The sequence below is a fragment of the Zalophus californianus genome, chromosome 10 (genome assembly GCF_009762305.2).
Source record: "Zalophus californianus isolate mZalCal1 chromosome 10, mZalCal1.pri.v2, whole genome shotgun sequence".
Lineage (NCBI taxonomy): Eukaryota > Metazoa > Chordata > Mammalia > Carnivora > Otariidae > Zalophus > Zalophus californianus.
The window spans coordinates 64,833,795-64,850,985 of record NC_045604.1 but is presented as its reverse complement, the minus strand read 5'-3'; the positions used below and the strand labels follow the sequence as shown (position 1 = coordinate 64,850,985).

Sequence of the window (17,191 nt, the reverse complement as noted above, 5' to 3'; positions counted from 1 at the left end):
TCTTCTATTAATCTGAATTAGGCCCAGTGTTGTCCTTCCAATTCAGTGGGGGAGGCAGACATGTGAACAAGTCATTAAATCCAGGCTGGAATCCCAGGCTCTGTGCTTCTCTGAACTGGCCCAGTGAGACTCGCTAGTAAGACTCAGTCGCAGAAATCCCTTTAGATCTGCTGAGCCCCTGATGCCAACTCAGGGGAGATTTGGGTCGCTTCATTCCTCGTGTAAGGCTTTATTATCACCTCTGTGCACAGAACTCTTGGAGGAAACATCAGCTGCAAAAGCAGGAACGCAGACAGACATCTAGAGGTGGACTTATGGGATCGTGTGGGCTGGGTGGACGCCGAGGCCATCACCAGCCTGCCTCACGGCCCTCTGCCCTTTTGCATCCCTCAGGCCCAGTTCCATACTGCCTTCCTCACGTTCTTCTTGTGATGTTACCTCACCTCCAGAAGCTTCCTTTGTTAACTGTTTTAGCATCTTCTCCTGGTACCGAAGGGAAGGCCCAGCAAGGACCCTGATAGCTGCAAAAGGAAGATTCTCGGAGCAGCATCAGCAAGGCTGCCCCCAGGCCTGGGGTTAAAGCATGGCCTGACCCCACGCTTCCTGTTTGGCTCTGCAAGTCGCTGAGTCTCTTGCCAGGTTTTGATTATCAACCGAAATGCAGCTGTGTGCCCGGCCGTGTTGCCTGGTGGGGAGAGCCCTCAGGTTTAGAGTGAGGAGGTTCACATGAGAGTCTCAGGACTTGAAGCAAGACTCTGAATCCCTCTGAATAGAATTTTCTTGTTTTTAAAATGAAGATAATCTCTACTCCATAGAGTGGTTTGGAGAAGTAAATGAGGTAGCATGTGAGAGGGTTTTGCCAAGGCCCAAGTATTCTGAGACTATAAAGGATTTTCTTGTTACATGAATCGTCATTCTGATCATTCTCCCGCTGTCCGGTCCCTTCAACACTTGGGTCTGTAGTTTGGGATGATATGGCATTTCCGCTTTGAACAGTTCTGTTCTGTAACGGTTCCCCAACATTTCACACGGGCATGTTCTGTTTCCCCGAGTTGAATGGGGATTCCACAAGGGGCCCTGAACTTATGTACCTTTTGTATCTCCTGGCACCACCTAACAGAGACACATGCCCCAAACATAGCAAGTTCTACTAAATACATACTTGAATGAATAGAATTTTTAATGAATTGAGGTCTTTAAAAGCCCCACCCTGGTCCTGTCCTTTTAGCTAATACGTATATGTAATATGTCTCTGGCTAGTGGACCAGATCCTGTCTAGACCTTTGCTGACCATTTACTAGCAGAGTGAGGCTCTGATCACACCAATTGCAGTGTTTGGTGAGGGTTTTCCCACGCCAACAAGCAATTCTGGGACACCAGCTAGGCGTCCTATAATTCAGTTCGGTTCTGACACTGTCTGCCCAGAGATAGCATCAGATGCCACAGGTGAGGGGCTTATCATTATTATTATTATTTATTATTATAAAAGCTATCAATCAGGAACAGCCAGAGAGAAGAGAGGCATGGGGCACAAACCTTCCATCCTCTCTCAGAGCTCACCACTCTACCCAAATCTCCATGTCTTCACCAACCCGGAAGCTCTTTAAACCCCATCCTTTAAGGTTTTTATAGAGGCTTCATTACATAGGTAGGATTGTTGGCCTCTAACTCCTCTTTGCTCCGCAGAGGGCAGTCATGTGGTTGGTTTTCCTGGTAACCAGCCCCCAGCCTTAAGTGCTTTCTGAGAAAGTCACCTTATTAACATAACAAGAGACATTTTTATTGCTTGCTGCACTAGGGAACTTCCAAGGGTTTTAGAAGCTCCGTGTCAGAAACCAGGATGAAGACCAAAGATATATCTGTCTTGTTACAAATTATGATGTCACACAGAGGGACAGGCAGGACATGTCCATTGCTTTGCAAGCTCATAGGACCTGGGAGCCTAGGAGCAGTCCAGTTCATTCTGCAGAAAGCCTGTCTTCCTCAGTTTTCTTAGGGCTCAGGTAACCCGGAGAGGGGAAAAGGAAGATCTGGTCTTTGCCTTTGAAACTGACGTTTTCTTAGATATTCTTTCTTAGGAACTCTGGAAATAATAGGATGAAAGAACTTGAAAAGGGTTTCAAAGGCTGATTTTGGAGCAGAAATGAGAAAAGCTTCAGAAACAGAAATTGGTTACAGATTCCATTAAGCCAGCCTCCTCCAGGAAAGGGATCCACTTAGCCCAACCCTGATTTGGTTTAGGCTTTCATTTCCACGGGGCTCAGCTGAAATGCTTCTGACTGCTGCCACAGGCCAGTCCTGGGGTCCCTTTGCTGTTTCTCTCCTTCTTTCTCCTGTCTCTAATCTGTTTTCAATCCTTTCCATTTATTTCTTGAAGGAATTTTGTTAGCCGCTAATTTGACTTCTTGGAGCTCATGGGGAGCCGTGTTGGTCGGGGCTGGCTTGTCAGTGAACCTGTTTCTTTCCTGGGAGCTCTGCACGCCACTGACTCCCTCACCCTGGGCTAGACTAGCTGCTTCGTTAGTGCCTTGTTAGCTGAAGGCAGGTTGGAGAACACCAGACTTCTTTCCCTTCGGTAATCATTTTTTATTTAGATGTAAATTGTTTACATTACACTGTAACGTTCCTTTCGTTTTGTTGAAGCATTTTTCATTTTGAGGATCTTTCTAGCTTTTGCTGGGCCTGAGCAGGGAGCTCCTAGACGTTCCTCTCATTCTCATAGAGCTATTAGCTCATCCAGGGAAAGCTCACAGCATAACCATACAGGTCTCTGTCTACCCCAGCCTATACCCTAAATTTAAGGCCCCCAAAATGGCTGATTTAGAGCATGCAGTTCTTTGGTTCCCATTCTTTAATCTGCTACAGTGATTCTTAACCACTTTGATCATGTTCTTATTTAGAAATCTGATAAGAACCACTGACTCGCTAGAGAAAAATGTACATACACACAACACCTTGTACACTGGGTGGGGGTGGGGACTTCAGGGACTGCCTGAAACCCTTCCTTGGACTCTGTAAGTGCCCATAGCCTCTGCGTTAAAAAGCTGTCTTCTAAGTGTGTAACATCACCCCTTAGCATGTGGGCAGATGGGACAGAATACAGACGGACACATTGTGCGATAATCATCCATGATGCCTTCAAAGAGTTATTTGGATGTCCCTGGCTCTGATACATATGAATGCCTCCTACGGACCTCCAGATAGAGAATAGTAGTTTCAAGTGTATGTTTCTGAACCAAAAAAGGAGAAGTTAAGTAACAGAATGGTCAATAAAATGAAAGCATAGTGATTAAGTCCTATTAAAGGAAACAAGCAGAAATTTACCTACAGGAAAGTGTAAGCCCAGTACAAATAAGAAGCCAAGTGAGGATTCTGGACTTTTATCTCCACTTGGCAGTAACAACATAACACCTTGTTATGGGGTAAAATATGTGGGGTAAAACACAGCAATAAATGGGGTAAAAATACCCCATTATTACCTCTTCATTCTCCTACTGGAGCAATGTCAGAGAAAACCAGCTGAAACAGAAGGTTTAAATAAAATTCAGAATCTCAACGAATATCCAGAATTTCCAGAATTCAATTGAAGATCACTTGTCATACCAAGAACCAGGAAGATCTCAATCTTAATGGCGGGGGGGGGAGACAATCCATAGATGCTGACAGAGGTTTTAAAGCAGCCATTATAAAAATGTCATAATGAGCAGTTATGAACACCCTCAAAACAAATGAAAAAATAGAAAGTCTCAGCAACAAGATAGAAAATATAAAGAAGTTACAGGGCGCCTGGGTGGCTTAGTCGGTTGAGCGTCTGCCTTCAGCTCAGGTCATGAGGGATCGAGCCCTGCATCGGGCTCTCTGCTCAGCGGTGAGTCAGCTTCTCCCTCTTCCTCTCTGTGATCCTCTCACTCTCTCTCTCTCTCAAATAAATAAAAAATCTTAAAAAAGAAAATATAAAGCAGATGCAAATGGAAATTTAAGAACTGATAAATACAATTACCAAAATAAACAGACTAGCGCTTTACAACAGAATGAAGAGGTCAGAGGAATGAATTAGTGAACTTGAAGATAGAACAATAGAAGCTCCCCAGCCTTGAAAAACGGAGGAATCGACTGAATAAAAGGTATAATTGAACAGAATTTCAGGGACCCATGGGACCAGTAACAAAGATGCAACATTGGCATCCCAGAAGGAGGAAAGAAAGAAGTCAGGGTGGAAAGAGTACTTGAAGAAATAATGGTAGAAGCATTCAAATTGGAAAGAAAGAAATAAAATTATCTCTGTTTATCGATAACATCATATATATAGAAACCTTAAATATTCCACAAAAAAAAAAACTGTTAAAACTAACGAATTCAACAAAGTATCAGGATATAAAATCAACATACAAAAGTCAGTTGTGTTCTTATACAACAACAGTGAACAATCCAAAAAGGAAATTAAGGAAACATTTCCATTTACAATAGTATCTACAGAATAAAATACTTGGGAATTAACCATGGAAGTGAAAGAGTTATACACTGAAAACGATAAAACATTGCTGAAAAAAATTAAAGAAGACATAAGTAAATAGAATAACTTTTCATGTTTTTGATTGGAAGACTGAATATTGTTAGATGTCAGTACTACGCAAAGCCATCCATAGAATGAGTGCAACCTCTATCAAAATCCCAATGATTTTTTCAAGAAATAGAAAAGTCTATCCTAAAATTCATGTGAAACCTCAAGGGACCCCAATAGACAAAACAATCTTAAAAAAGAAGAAAAAAATTGTAAGGCTTTACCCACTTCCTGATTTCAAAATTTACTACAAAGCTTACATTAATCAGAAGAATGTGGTACCAGCAAAAAGATGGCCATATAGACCAATGGGATAGAACAGAGAGCCCAAAAATCAACTGTCACATATATGTTCAAGTGATTTTTGACCAGGGTACCAAGACCACTTAATGGGGAAAGGACAGTCTCTCCAACAAATGATGTTGGGAAAACTGGATATCCACATGCAAAAGAATGAAGATGGACCCTTACTAACACTGTTTTTAAAAAAGTAACTCAAGATGGAGTAAATATGTAAATATAAGAGCTGAAACTATAAAACTCTTAGAAAACAGAGGAAAAATTTCATGACATTAGATTTAGCAATTTCTTATATATGACACCAAAGGCACAGGCAACAACAAAAAAATAAGTTGGACTGCTTCAGAATTTAAAACTTTTGTATATCTAGGGGCACAATCAACAGTAAAAAGGCTACCCACAGAATAAGACATTTTTGCAAATCACATATCCAATAAGAGATTAATATCCAGCATATATAGAGAATTCCTAAAACTCAACAACAAGAAAACAGCCCAATTAAAAAGTAAGCAAAGGGGTGCCTAGGTGGCTCAGTCAGTTGAGCATCCGACTCTTGATTTTGGCGCAGGTTGTGATCTCAGGGTCATGGGATTGAGCCCCTGCATCAGGCTCCATGCTCAGTGCAGGGTCTGCTTGGGATTCTCTCTCTCCCTCTCCTCCTGCCCCTCCCCCTGCTCACAATACATACATACAAACATACATACATACATACATACATACATATGTAAAATCTTTAAAAAGTGGGCAAGGATTTGATGAGACATTTCTTCAGAGAAGATAGACAAATGGCCAAATAACATGAAAGGATATTTAACCTCACTATTCATTAGGGAAATGCAAATCAAAAACCACACTTCTCACCCTTTAAGATGACTATTATCAAAACAAAACAGAAAACAAGTGTTCATGTGGATGTAGAGAAATTGGAACCCTTGTACATTACCAGTAGGAATGCAAAATTGTGCAACTGCTATGGAAAATAGTATGGTGGTCTCAAAAAAAAAACTATAGAACACTCCACCCAATAATAGCAGAATACATACTCTTTTCAGTGCCTACAGATCATATACCAGACCACATGCTGGGCCATAAACAAATCTCAGTGAGGATAAAAGGATTCCAGTCGCCCAGAGTAAATTCTCTGACCACTAGAATTAAATTAGAAATCGGTAACACGATATTTGGAAGAAAGCCAAATCCACACTACCAATTTCTCTCTGAGACTTGCTTTACCCCTAGAACTAATCCAGTTCAGTCTCTTCATTATTTAATTGAGGAAACTGAGGCACAGGGAGGCGATATGACTTCTTCAGGGTCTCTCAGGTGCTCAATACCTACTCAATGGGTTGATTGATTAGTTAAATATAACAATATGAAGCAGCCCTTTTACTACCAGTGGAAGGCACAGCCCCGAGCTCACCACCTCTGTAACCCCTTGGCGGTCCCCTTGGGCTGTGTTGGTTCTTCCCTCCCCTGGACACCCAATACCTCCCAGTTCCCTTGATCACAGACTCCTCTGCTCTAATTCTGTCTCCTTCTTCTACCCAGAGCTGTTCTCTGGGTAAGGCCAAGTCTTACTCGTTAGAGCTGCTTAGACAATATTTAGTGAATGAATGGATCCACGTTTTCACTAAGGAAGTTTTGCCTCCCACGGAAGGGAGGCAGGGAACACACGTCCTTCCTGTGGATCCTACGCTGTTATTCAAGACGTAGAGCAGAGCAAAGCCAGCAGGGGCGCTGCTGAGCTCCGGTGTGTCATCAAAGGCTGTGGAATTTTCTGCTGCCCATTGGAAAGAGCTCTTGCTCTGGAACTGCGGGATGTGTTGTAGGTCTGGCTTCTTACATTTCCTGCTTCACATGCCTCAGACCATGTCCCCCTCCCCCTCCTCCGCTCAGCTTTCAACCTGAGACATGCAGAGTAAGAAAACTTGGATTTTTCCCTCTTGCGCTTATCAGGCATACATTTCTTTTCCCTCTGATTGTATATCCATATTTAAATCATGCTTGGGGAAGTCATTTATTGGATCCCCTCGGGCTCATGGTAGAGAGTATATGAGATCCCTGATAAGCTTAATATATTTGTATTAAAAATTAATAAGTGGGCTTTTGTTTGCAATGTTAAATCATGATTTGATTTCACATATTTAATATAAGACCACAATTTTAAAATTACTTAAAAAGATGTGATAAGACTGCAGTCAGTTCTGGGACCCTGTCTTTATTCCGGAATGAACCACGCCTGTCACGTGGCAGACAGTGCCACCATCTCTCGTGTCACATTTAGAGTCCATACCCGATGTAGCAGCCCCTTTGGAGGCTTCAAATGAGTCCTCTACCGAAGATTATGTGGAGGCTCTTTTTAAATGCTGCTATTAAAAAAATCAAATGTAATGGGAAGAGATAAGCTTTTCCCAGTGCAAGCCGGCTCCAAATTTATATTTCCTTAATCTGTTTTATATGCTCCTGCAGGAAATTAAACCAAAATTGTCCTTTCTGACATGTGCGTGTGGCGGGTGGGAGGGGCTGAGCGAAGGGAGACACAGAGCTATAGGAAACAATTGCTCTGGTTTGTCAGGGATTTACGGTCTATTTGGAGGAAAAAGCCCTCTTCTTCCCACTGGACTGAAGGGTTGCAGCCTCCATGGAGAGCTGTGCCTACAGCCACGGGGTGCTCTCGCCCTACATCACTGAGAACTGTTGCCCCAGCTCACCTGTCCGCCGGTTGACGCCCAAGACAAGGGCCAGATATCCTGCATCAGCAGGTCTGCGTTTCCACTCACCTCCTGTCCCCCCGGGGAGAGACATCCTTCGCACACATATGGAAGATGGTCACTGCCAGGCTTTGCACATTACTGAATTCTATTTCTTTCTTTCCTTTCTCTCCTGTTCTCTTCTGCTCCCCCATCACTCATAAAATGATCATGTCTGCTTAAGTGTATCTATATTTAGTTTCACCTTCTAGATGAATGATGTTGATGTTTTTTCAGTTTCTTCAAATTGATCCTCTGCCCTAGCTCTACCCTCTGGGTCCTCTCTGCTTCTAGCCACCCCCATGGATAAAATCTTCTAATCTTAGTGTCTCAAATCTTATACATAATGCTCAGGGGTCGCCCCCTGCCCTCGCCTTTGCTTCCAAGGCTGTGTTCACCACCAAATAAGAGAACACAGAGCACCATCAAGAGCGTCTTGACTGGGAAGATCCTGCGATCCCTCTGGGTGTCTCAGAAGCCACGTCTAGGTATAGGGGAGACTCGGGTCCCTCCCCTATAGGAGGCTGCACAGTGCTGTCATGGAGGGAGCCCCGGGTTGAGTCCTGAAGAGTCAGCGCTCACCCTCTCCCCACCTCTCAGGCCGTACCGTGAGGACTCTGGACCCTGTGGTCCTCGTGGCCCCTCCATAAGGAAGCGGGCATGGAAGTGTGGGAGTGAGGCCTGGGGACAGCCACACAGCTTCCCCTTTCTGCCTGTGACTCTGTAATTCCAGAAGGTTCTGTAATTCCAGAAGCCTCCTACAGAGGCTCAGGCTCTTATCCTGCTGTAGGACAAGTACTAAGATTATAGATCAGCCACAATTAACTTCAGCTCTTGAGCAGACCTGATTTCTAAAGCTGGAAGAAAGTGAAACTTACAACTGGAAGAAAGGCAGAAAGGAAGGTTTAAACACATGCAAATCCACCTTACCTTGTTGGAGTGCTAGGAAGATGACCTTTGTCATTTAGCCTCTGAGTCAAATGTCCAGAATATCCTTGAGGTGAGGAAACTGGAGAAATATGGCCAGGAGGGCACAAAAAGCTAGTCGGGGCATCCTCCTGAGCAACAAGGCCAGGCCCCAATCCAGCAGAGGGTTTCCATGAAGGACAGGGATGGAGGTGAGCTCTCCCAGGTCAGGCCTGACCTTTTTCTGGACTCCCTGTTAGTGGGGTCCCATGGAGGGTTATTTCCCTTTATGCAAAGATGTTTTTAGGCGGTGCTTCTGGCCCATTCATCTTCCTCTGCCGGATCCCAGAGACATCTGACAGCTGCTGCTGAGTAGAAGGGAAGAGAACATCCAAGAGAGCTTTCAAGTAGGAGGATTTCCTGTGACGGACTTGAAGCAGCTGTCTACTCTCACGACCGTCCTGCTTTCGAGCAGCTCTCCGCCTCAGACCTTCATGTGTCCGGACCGACTGACGACCCAGAGTTGTGCCCCGGGGGGTGGCGGGGGGGATGAAACAGGACACATTTGTTCCCAGATTTGTTTTTGATCTTCTGTCGGGAGGGATCTCATGGAGGCTGGCTGCCGCCGGCAAGGTGGTGGACAGCGCCCCCCCACCCCCGCCATGTGCTTGTGGACACCGTACACCCAGGGGGCCACCCCACTCAAGTTCATGAGAACCTTCAGAGTTTGCCAGCTGGCATGTCACCAGGGGACGGGCCTACCTGTCTACAGGTCACAGCTGGACTCCGTGCATGCTGCTCTCTTTCAGGCTGGAGACCAGAGCCTGAGCAGGCAGGTCTTCCTCTTCCTTTCCCTTCCCTACATCCAGACCCCTCTGCCTGCCTATTTGCCCTCCTTCCAGACTACAGAGGACTTTTTAAAGAGGCAGGGAAGAGGCCAGGAACACAGGCAAGGAAAACAGTCCTGGGTCTGACCACTGAGCTGCCCTGGGTTTCCTCCCCACAGAATGAAGAGCTCTGAGGATGTGACCATATTGCTCCCCAGCTCCATAGTCTCTGGCTGCAAAGCTCTTCCTACCCAGGAGTCCCTAGGGATTTAGTTTAAGCAAATATTCCACAAAGGCAAAAAATGTCATAAGTTGGAAGAGCTACATCATGTCATTTTTTGTTAAAAATCAGAAGTGATCTACATTTCCGAGAGCAGCTTAGTGAATGAATGAGGGTCTGTAAACATGATGGAATTACTTGTACACAACCATTAAAGTGGTAGTTATGCTGGCTATAAATTAACATTGAATAATAAATAGCTGCTCTTGTTTGTCGAGAGCTACTGTATCAGTCATTCTCAGCCCCAAGGGCACGTTTCATGAATCACACGTGTGGGGTCTGGGTGTTGGTGTCTCTTTTGAGGCTCCCTGGTTGATAATACTGTGCAGCCAAGGCCGAGAGCCTGCATGCCAGGAACTTATCTGGGTGGGTGCTTAATGACCGCCAAGTGATGTCTTCCCTTATCTCCTGAAGGCACCTGCACATTCAGTGCCGTGGCTCTGTCCTCCCTTCCCGCTAGCCCCCTAGTGGGCGGTACAGGATGATACTGTTTGTTTCTGATTTATTGACTGCAAAAATATCATTGCTCTGTAACAAGCCTTCCCAAAACTTAGCAGAGTAAAACAACCGCCACTTTATTATGCCCACAGATCCTTTGGGTCAGGAATTCAAACAGATCACGATAGGAATGGCTTGCCTCTTTGTCACAGTGTCGGGAGTTTCAGCTGGGAAGACTGGAATCTGGCTCCCTTCTGGCTAGTGGCTGGAGTCATCTAGATGCCCTGTTTTTTTGTTTTGTTTTGTTTTTTTAAGATTTTATTTTTAAGTTATCTCTACACCCAACATGGGGCTCAAACTCACGAGCCTGAGACCAACAGTCACATGCTCTTCTGACTGAGCCGGCTGGCCAGAGGCCCCCGGATGCTTCTTTACACACATCTCTGGTGTGTAGGCCAGGATGACTTGGAAGATGGACTCAGTGAGGACTGTCCACCAGAGGCCCACACATGGCCTCTCTCTGGGCTTGGGGTTCTCACAGCACGGAGACTCACGGCTCCAGGAGCAAACATGCTCGTGAACAAGGCCTTTTTAAAATAGCGTTGGAAGTCAATAGCATTCCTTATATTGTTCTCTTATTATTGAAGTGGTCACAGGCCCACCCAGATTTCAAGAATATTATGGAGGCAGAACTGATAAGACTTAGTGATGGACTACTAAACATGTAGAGTGAAGGAAGCGATTGTCAAAATGCTGATGCTTAATGTCCTAGGACATGAAAAGAATACACAAAAATATACACATCAAAATCACGGTGCAAAAAGATGAGAAGTAAATGCATCATGCAAAAATGAAATATTATTTTAAGTCTGGTGGCAGCATGATATTTCATCTTTAATATTACTTAATCATTCTTAGTAGCTCTTCTTAATCCTGAGTACCCACTGAACCTCTTCACTGACAACCCCTGAAGATCATTGTTGGAAACCACATACCAGCGGGATTCAAGTCATGAGCACACTCTCCAAACATCACATTAAAAAAAAACGTAACATTCACCTTGTTCCTTACTGTGTGGCTTGGGGAACCACAGTGCTGCTCTCACTAGGGACTGTGGAGTTCACTGCACTAGGATCACGGGACAAAGATGAGTGGGCAGGGGCCCACCTACTTTGGGATTAAGATGTTGCCAGGGAGACTGGGGAGCACCGCCCCCAGACCCTGAGACCTCCACCCAGCCCATCCCCAGGGTGTTGCCAAAGGCTCTTGGTCTCACTGCAAGAAAGAATTCAAGGACAGACCAGACAATGGTTGAGTGGTGCAAGTAGGTAAGTTTATTAAAGTGAGCATACACTCGCGAGATGTGAGCTCTGGCCAGCTCAAGGGAGAGCTGCTTGCCTTGGGGTTTGGGTCTCTATCTTATTGACAGTTGTTAACTCGGGGAGTGGCTTTCTTGGGAGCAGTGTTTCTTGACTTTTCTCCATTACTAGGTCAGGGTTTCCAGCCTTCTTTGTCTTGGGCCTGTCTGCTTTGATCCAGCTTCTTGTGGCTCTGTTTTGGACTGTTGCCAGGATAGGTCTCTAACCACCCCCCTCCCCCATAGCTGCCCATGACTCCCCCTTTATGGGCCTCCAGGCATCCTGTTAAAACCTAACTAACTGCCTACTCTAACATAATCCATCTTCTTTCTTTTTCCTTTAGGCTTTTGATATTATGAGAGTGACCCACGGCAGAGAGCACAGCCTGATTGAAGATTTGATCCTACTTTTAGAAGAATGTGACGCCAACATAAGAGCATCCTAAGGGGTGCAGTCAGAGGGAAGGACAGCTTCTACCCTTATTGAATGTCATATAGAGGTCACACACTCTACACTGTTGTGCGAGCCTCCCTACTGGGAATGTGATTCTCTGTTCATGTAGGTAAACAAAGGCAGACATACAGTGTGCCAACCACAAGAATCACTCGTTGTAGAGAAGCACAATTATAAGAAATATACAAAATTTGGTTGAAAATACCATCTGGTAATCGTTTGCTTCCTCATTGGTTGACTTCAGTGTTTAAGATCTCAACATTCTCAACATGAAGGATGGAAAGTTCTATTAAAAGCATGGTAGAATAAGTTGTAACTTTCTCTTTGGCTATCTGTGGGGATAATTGGATTAAAAATCAGTGTTTTCACAAGCAAAAGCTTATTGTCTATTTTGTCAAGAAAGCGGAGTTTCAGATGTTTTCTTTACTAGTTGTGGTGACATGTACATCCCTTATTTACTCCCAAATACATCTCCTGAATCCTAGAAAGAAGTCATTTTAGGTGTTACTAGAAAAGCATAGGAAGTCTTAATGGAAAAGAAAAAATGTTTTTTCAAACGTCTTGTGACTCTTCTGTGCATTTTGTACCATTTTGTACATGTCATGCTTTTTCTTTCCTTGGAGTTTTTTTCCGTAATTCCCTATATCTGTGGTTTGACCAGGTGACATGCGTACCCCGAAGCTCCATTATCCTGCATCCCAGCTCAAAACGGATATTTTTGTTTCTTCTTCCTCTCTCTCTACCCACTTTTCCACCTTTCTGTGTTATTCAAATTCAGAGAAATTTTTCCTCTGGGGGAAGAAAAAGGAGGTGATTTCTTCTATGGCTCCGTGACCCTGTGAGCAGTTTCGTCCCTCCTGCTTAGATGGGCTCAGGCAGTAATTACGGTAATGAGGGAGGCTCCAGTCACCCCCACCTTATTTTACAAGCAAGGAAAGGAGGTACTTACTGGGGGTGGTGTCCTGTTCCCCAGGCCCCGGGATCTGCCCTGCCCTCACAGAAGGAGCCCCGTGGCCACGTGGGGCGCAGGCCACTGTCAGAATGACACAGGGGCATCTGCTCAAGCCGGAAGGAACCAGCCTCGCTTGGCGGCAGAGAAGGCTGACCGCCGGAAGCTGGAGTCGATGTGCCAAACGCCTGGCGATCATTTTGATCGTGGAAATGTGCACAGTGTCCGGCACGCGGGTGCGTTCTGCAGGCTTTCTGTCGGCTTCTGCTGGCCCAGGCATGGCGGACTGTGGCTGGGTATGCTCACTGCCTGCAGTTGCCGGTGGGTCAGCTGGGGAAAGGAGGGTGACAGGGTCACGCAGCTCACTGGGTTGGCCCAGTCTCGTTCATGTGGCAGCAGGGTTCCAGGAAGAGGAAGTAGGCAGGCCTCAGTACGCAAGCGCTTCCTGTGTCGGCTGGCATTGCATTTGCCCATATCCCACGGGACCAAGCCAGGCACAAGGCCAGCCCGGAATGGAGGGTGGGTAGAGCCTCCTCACAGTCATCCTATTGCACAACATGGGGTTGTGGAGAGGAAGATAATGTGACCATCAAGGCGATCCACATAGTCCCGTGTTGGTGTTCCAGAACATTCAGTGAATTGGATGAAATTCATAGACCTTCTTTCTGGAAAACCATATCCACCCCAACAATTTGCTCTTAGGATCAGGGACCCTTGAACTGCCCGTTGTCTGTCAGTGGACTCCCCTTCGTCTAATGAGAAACAGACTTGCTACCTTTCAGAATCACTTACGGGAATTACACATTTTAAATTCATTAGGGAAAGAGAAAAACCGTATCAGGAGGCAGGGGTAGTCCCTCACAGGCCAAATGAGCAGGGCTCACTGCTAGAACCCTGTGTTGGCCAATTTTCAGAGTGAGATTTATCAGGCAATGATGATCCTGGATAAAGCGATTTGCCCTTCTGCCTGCTAGAGAAGGCGTGACAGGCTTTTAAATCCTCCCCGCTCCCTTCCCGTTGTGTGGGAGAAGGTTCCCTTAGGAGCGAGGGGCTCAGCTTGCACGGGCTTCTAATAGAAAGTAAACGTTCAAGCAATGGTAAACATTGACCCAGCATCTTTACCACAAAATAATTTGGGGCAAGGGGGGAGGGGACGGGGAGCGTGGTGTTAAATCCGTGTCATCCGTGGCTGGCGACTTACAGCCGCCCCAGCCACCATGACTGTGATTTCATTAATCCAGTCATCGTAGCGGCAGGCTTTTTGCACATCAGTAACTTGACGCCATTAGTTGCTCCTCTGGGATGAGAACACATTTAAGCTGAAAGTGAACACACTGGGCATAATTTATAGCCAGGCCACATGAATGCCAAGCGTGCAGGGAGGAAGGCTGCCTGGGAAGCCAGCTCGCTATGGGGGCTCAGGGCCGGCGCCGTCCAGCCAGGCCAGAATGCTGGGCAGAGAGGGTGGCTGGCGCCCCACGAGGCCGCTTGGCCACAGACCAGAGAGCGCCCCTGTCCAGCTTCGCTGCAGGGTGACAGAGAAAGGCATCCGTGGGAGCCCGCCCCAGAGTCAGGTCTTGAGAATTCTCTTCTGGCTCAGTCAGGAGTTGATGTCACGCTCAGTCAGAGGAGCCCACGGGGACGCCCCAGGGAGAAGATTCTGGGCATTATCTTTGGAGCATCATAAAATCCTCTGACAAGCAATCATCGTCAGGGGCTTCAGGAATACACTGGAGCCCTCCTTTTACCTGAGGTCTGTAAGAGATCGGACTGGTGGAGAAGGGCCAGCAACACCACCACCCCCAGCGTGGGACGTTCCCTTAACCTTTCAAGGTTTGGATGCGCCAAAGTGCTAAGGTCTCACAATCAACCTAGTCAAAGCCAATTCAGAACAGGGGAGACCAGTTCTCTGCCCAGCATATTCAGCTCCACGCTACCATCATCCTCCCGGCTCTTCAGCACAGAAACTCACTCACCGACTCTCTCCTCTGACAAAGGAATAAGTTCTGTCTATCCATCCTCCGAAGTGCTTTCTTTCATTTCAGCCATTTTTATTCTTACCTATTCCCAGGCTCTATCAGGCCCCGACTCGTCGTTCCTCAGCCCCCTGCAAAGACCTCCTCCATCTCACCCCTCCTTTCTCTGTCCTCCATCAGAGCTGCCAGAGGCACCTTCCAGAAATACCCGTTTCTTCATCTCTTATAACCCCCTCTGCTCAAAAGCTTGCAGTGGCTCCCCATTGCCACTAGACTCAGTCAAGTCTTCAGACTGGCATTCGTGGTCCCAGACCACTGACACATGGCCCAAACCCCTGAGTGTTAAACTTCCTGGTCCCCCCACGCACCTGCCACTCTAGATGGATCCGTACCTGCCCCTGACCCCCCACCCCGCTTCAGTCTCCTGAATCTGTCCTCTTCTTGGACGGGTCCTTGTTTGTTCATACTGACCTAATCCTCTTTCTTCTCCATCTGTCTCTTACCAGTTCTCAAAGACCTAGCCTGAGCCTCCATCCTCCTGTTTCTTTCCTTCTTTTTAATTGAAATACGGTCTAGTCTGTAACCATAATTCTTCTATGTGATGCTCAAGTCCTATCAGCTTTGGCTATTGGGATTTTCTTCAGGTTAAATGTCTTGTGTGTTCCTATCATTTTGGAAACACTTTTTTACTCCGAGGTACAGCGAGGTGTTTCAGGCTCACTTTATACTTTCTCACTCTAGACTTGGAACTAGCTATTCTTTAAGGAACCCTGGTCTTTTTAGTAAGGAATGGTATTCAGGAACCCTAATCCCTGCACTATGTTTGTTTATTGCTACTAGAGTGACACTTCTTATTTGTAACATTTAATCTCTTAGTTTGTCACTCGTTTTTTGACTTTGCTTTAATATTTTGCCCTGAGTTCCTTTGAATAGCATTTTCCAAAAATACTCCATAAGAAATCTACTCCAGGATAAAGCAGGGTTCTATTGTAAAGTTACAATAGTACCACCAACCTTCCCAGATGGTCCTTGATTCTTTTTTTATTATTATTTATTTAAATTCAGTTAGCCAACATATAGTACATCATTAGTTTCTGAGGTAGTGTTCGATGATTCCTTAGTTGTGTATAACATCACGTGATGTGATGAGCACTGGATGGTCCTTGATTCTTAGCTGTTCCTGAGTTGAGTGGATATTTTGATTGATTGATTGATTGATTTTTAAAGATTTTATTTATTTATTTGACAGAGAGAGAGACAGTGAGAGAGGGAACACAAGCAGGGGGAGAGGGAGAGGGAGAAGCAGGCTTCCCGCGGAGCAGGGAGCCCGATGCGGGGCTTGATCCCAGGACCCTGGGATCATGACCTGAGCCAAAGGCAGACGCTTAATGATTGAGCCACCCAGGTACCCCAAGCGGATATTTTTAAAAAAACATTTTTCTATTGCCCATTCTATGATCTTCCTGTCTTCAGCCAGCACCTGCCTACTCGAGGTTCTTTACCTGGTCGAACGATTCAGTTTACCATTCCTGAGCTGTCTGGATAGTTGGTGGTCTTGCCTTTTTGGGGTTGTCTCAATGTTCCATCAAACTAATTTTCATGTTAAAGCTGCCCCTGGTTCAGATGTGGTCCTCCTTCACCCCGCTGTATGACAGTGATTTGATACTGGGATTCAGTCCATCCAACCTTTGCCTATTGGTTCAGCGGCATGATGAGCCCCAAATGGCCATAAGGCCATGTCAGTTTCCACAATGATGGAGCCATTGTATTCTCTGGAGGAATCCTGTCTCCCTTAGAAACCAAGACATATAAACTAGTAGATCTCAAGGTCACAGGGATAGGAAGCAAAAATTCCACAAATGCATTATTAACTGTAATTGTGAGAGAAAAGTATTTATAGCCCATTTAAAAATAAATGCCAACCTAGCATATTAAAGTAACTGTAGAATAAAGACTGTAAGCGTCTCAATTGTGCTTCCCACAAGTACTTTCTTAGGACCTACTGGATGAATTTAATTATCTAACCTTTTTAAAAATATATTTATTATATTTTTTATTGAAGTGTAGTTGACACACAGTGTTACATTAGTTTCAGGTGTACAACCTGAACAACTCTGTACACATGCTATGCTCACCACAGGTGTAGCCACCATCTGTCACCACACGCTATAACAATACCATTGACTATATTACCTCTCATCCCTGTGACTTATTCATTCCATAACCGGAAGCCTGCACCTCCTACCCCCCTTCACCGTTTTACCCGTCCCCCCATCCGCCTCCTCTGACAGCTACCCATTTATTTTCTGTAGTTATGAGCATTTCTGCTTTTTGTTCATTTGTGTTTTAGATTCCATATATAAGTGAAATCATATGGTTATTTGGGGTTTTTT

General features: G+C 45.5%; 1 protein-coding gene across 8 annotated transcripts in view; it reads left to right on the top strand.

Annotated features, from left to right (window-relative positions):
- SMYD3 (SET and MYND domain containing 3) overlaps positions 1 to 16,075 on the top strand; it is a 707,320-nt gene extending 691,245 nt beyond the window's left edge. For all 8 annotated transcript variants that reach the window (XM_027613201.1, XM_027613207.1, XM_027613205.1 and 5 more), the window contains one exon: positions 11,764 to 16,075. In XM_027613201.1, coding sequence (XP_027469002.1) covers positions 11,764 to 11,865 — 102 coding nt within the window. In that variant the 3' untranslated portion in view covers positions 11,866 to 16,075. The remainder of the gene's footprint in view (positions 1 to 11,763) is intronic.
- The last annotated feature ends 1,116 nt before the right edge of the window (positions 16,076 to 17,191 follow it).